Below are 3,621 nucleotides of genomic sequence, written 5' to 3'. Positions count from 1 at the left end.
AGAACGAGAAAAAAAATTATCAGGCGAATCAAAATTTTGATTGTAAATCTGGAATGACCCATATGTTCATAGACTCGCCTGGCGTTCTCAATTAATCACATGCGCGCTTTATCGCTTTATATGATTGTCTTTATCGAATTAATTGAAATGTATAGCGATTTTCCAATTTATGACTGCGTCTATTTATGACTGCAATTACGACTCATGCGTGTTTTATGCATCGCAAACACACACCTTGAAGCGTTAGTACATAAAAAATCCCATTGTGGCCCGCATAGCGCGCAGAGAGATGGTCGCTTATCTTAATTAATCTGGCTAGCTATTGAGAAAATATATGAAGTACGCCCATAACTTGGCAAATAAATGTATACGGCTGTAAAAGAACAAGGTATATGTCACGTGTGCATAGTTTTATTGCGTTAATCGAAACTCGACTATTTCAAATATAACATATCGATCGCGTGCCATAAACTTCCAATCCCGAGCTGTTCTTATTAATAAAGAAAAAGAGATACAATACAATACAGTAACGACAAATAGGATTCGGGTAGAAATGAAACTGTGTCGATGCGTCGCGATACCATTTCGCATTCATTATTTTTATCTATATGTTCTTTCTCTGTGCAACAACTGCTACGAAATATTGTCATTATGAAGTCCCAAAATAACAGTAAATTTTTGCACGAGCACAGTTTTTTCCCCGCAATTACAACGTAATTCTTGTTGCGTCGTTTATGTGCGCTACCTGTCGGCGTATACACTTGTTCTTACTACTTGGTATTCCGAGACAAGACGGATGCAGGCGTAATCGCGAGAATGAATTTACTTTGCACGTTATATTGGCACTTGACAGGGTCTCGTTTGTGCTTTCTGATGAAATCCATACGAGTGAGCGTTATCCCGCAGTTGTTACGCGGATCCCTTTCGAGGACAGCGAAGAGGACAGCAAACGGTCCGTAGAGATCCTGTAATCAGAGACTGGTCGTAAGATTTCGTCAAATTCCGGCGACTTCTATTTCACTCTTCTACGATCGTAGAATCGTGCGATCGTAGAAGAGTGAGATAGCCTATGTTTCTCTCTCAGTCGCGGGAATTTGACGAACTCCTATGGCCAGTCTCTGATTACAGGGTCTCTAGGTCCGTAAAGACATAACAGTTAAAGATGTGACAGTATAACAAGAGATCGCGGTTCATCATAAAAGATCACGAGACCAGTCTCGTCCCGTCGCGTACACTTATAACATTCCTGGAAGTTTTTGTATGTCGTTTGCAGGACGGTGGTAAAAATTTACGGAAAAAAGGAAAGAAAACGCCGACATTTTTCCATTGGAGGTGCAGCTCGCAGGATTTTCTTGCAACGCCGCGAATGGAATTGCGGTTACGTAGATTGCGAAATCAACGTTCGTTTGTGTGCGGAAATCCCGCGTAAGCGGGGATTCTCGTCAGAGAGATTGCGATTCTTAAGAATAACCTTTTACGCTCCGCGGATCGCATCGATAGCTTCGCAGTATTTTGCTGCTGCGTGTGCGTGGGTGTGCATCATTCGTAGCATCGGAATTGCACTAAATGCGCATTCACGGTCGTCACGCATGTCTCGGCAATAAAGTATACAGTTTGTCATAAACAAATCCATGATCTACCACAATCTTTGCCTTCAATTACGACGATTAAATCCCGGCAATGCAACCGGCGTCAGTTCGACCCCGATAAGTAAAGGGTATCGCAAAGTTTTATGACGATAGATTTGAAAATAATTATATCTTTTGCCGTTTCCTCTGAGGAAAAAATTATACAAAGTTAACGAAGATACTAGAGAAGAAGGTTAAAATAAATCTTCGTTTTTCCCGATACTTTGTAAGATATCAACATTTTAACTTTGTCCCTTTGTAAGATATTTACATTTTATGAGAAATTATCTTTGATAAGAAACTAAGATCTCATAAAGTTCAGAAATTATTAGAGGAAAGTCCTCTATTATGAGATAGGATTCTAATATGAGATAGTAGGTGTTCAACGTCCAGACAACTATTACACACCATCTAACAATCAATTTTCCACTAAACAGATGTCACTCTAAGGGCAATAAATTCATGGTGAAACCAACAGACGATGCCTATTAATTTAGCAGAAACTCCGCTATCTCATAATAGGGGACTTTCCTCTATATCTACGATTATGCGTGAAAATTTGAGCACATCAAAGAAATACTTTCGCAAATATTGTAACTTTAGAACGCGGGGAAAAGGTACGAGGCTTTTTGCGACGAGAAAGATTTCGTGAAAGAACCGAATAATGAAACCACTGTAATTTTTGATTGCGCGCATTTTGGTGCATTTCACCCGTAAAAACCAGGCAGAAATGTCAAAGTCGAAGCCATAAAATTCAATCTGGTCTACCCGGCAACGGGAAAATATTCCACGGCGCTAAAGTATCTAATTTTTGTTGTAAGATCCAAGTAAAAACCCGAGCCTCGGGCTATCGATAGAAGCGCGTTCAAAGGAGGCCCGTTGGCAACTGTATATCCTGCCGCTTACCACGGCCACCTTTCACTCTGCGACAATGAAAATCTCCTTGTAAGGACGTTATTTACGAGCTGTTTGTACCCGAGGCATGCACGTCCGCCCTCGTAGCTGCAACAATCACGTCTCTATCTCTCAGTCGCGACTTTTCATTTCAGTTTTGCACGAACGAAATTTTGCCCCTCTCTGCCCTTCCGGCCCTCTCTATCCCACCGTACCTTTTGGGTGGAGACCGCGGTGATGGTGGTGACGTAAAAGGATACGGTGCCACGGTACGCACCCTCGGACGAGCAGGAGGACGAGCAGAGGAGGAATGCGTACGTCCATCGGCGACGGTGGTGGTGGATACGTGGCGCCCACCAGAGAGAGCCGATCCGCTCTTGCTCTCTCGCGAGCTCCACGAAGAACGGGGGGATAGGAGAGAGTAGGGGGTGGGAAAGAGCGGCGAGGGGGATGAGAGAGAGGAGAGAGATAGAGAGAGAGAGCGAGGGAGAGAAAGAGAGAACGAGCCCGCGGTATAAATGTAGCCCGCGCGAGTACCACCAATCATTCGCCCTCTGACCTCGAAACTCTCGGAGCTCTTTCTGGTCTCCTCTGGCTGTTACCGCGCGGTACCGAAACGTACCCCCCTGCTACCAACCACCACGCCACGAGGATCATCCCCGCTCCACGGTCCACCATTCGCCCGGATAGCCGTCACTTGTGACAAGATCCGCGACTCGCGAAGAAGAGGAAGAGAAGACTAAGGCGGACCCCCGAAGACAGACGGGCCCAGTGTTATCGTGGTTACACAGCTAGAGACAAGAGAGCGGAAGGTCCCCTCGTCAGTAAGATGATGATCGTGAGTATTATTCGCGATACTAAATAATTAAAATCATCGACTCGTATTTGCCCCGTGAACAGGCTCTCTCTCTCTCTCTCTCTCTCTCTCTCTCTCTCTCTCTCTCTCTCTCTCTCTCTCTCTCTCTCTCTCTCTCTCTCTCTCTCTCTCCCCCCCTCTCTCCCTCTCTCCCCCTCCCCCCGGTCTTTCGTGTCCTCTTCTACGTTCCCGTCCTCCGGGCCTTTTTCCGCTGGCGAGAGGGGGAATTACGAGGCGATGAAC

General features: G+C 45.1%; 1 protein-coding gene across 1 annotated transcript in view; it reads left to right on the top strand.

Moving 5' to 3' along the window:
• The first annotated feature begins 3,043 nt into the window (after positions 1 to 3,043).
• Positions 3,044 to 3,621, top strand: part of LOC105568887 — a 13,238-nt gene continuing 12,660 nt past the window's right edge. The window contains exon 1 of the mRNA XM_012024900.1: positions 3,044 to 3,360. Within this exon, the coding sequence (XP_011880290.1) occupies positions 3,352 to 3,360 (9 nt within the window). The 5' untranslated portion in view covers positions 3,044 to 3,351. The remainder of the gene's footprint in view (positions 3,361 to 3,621) is intronic.

The sequence above is a fragment of the Vollenhovia emeryi genome, unplaced genomic scaffold (assembly GCF_000949405.1).
Source record: "Vollenhovia emeryi isolate VEMERY1.0 unplaced genomic scaffold, V.emery_V1.0 DF939127.1, whole genome shotgun sequence".
NCBI lineage: Eukaryota > Metazoa > Arthropoda > Insecta > Hymenoptera > Formicidae > Vollenhovia > Vollenhovia emeryi.
Note: the sequence above shows the minus strand (reverse complement) of the source record. Positions and strands in the feature narration are given on the sequence as shown.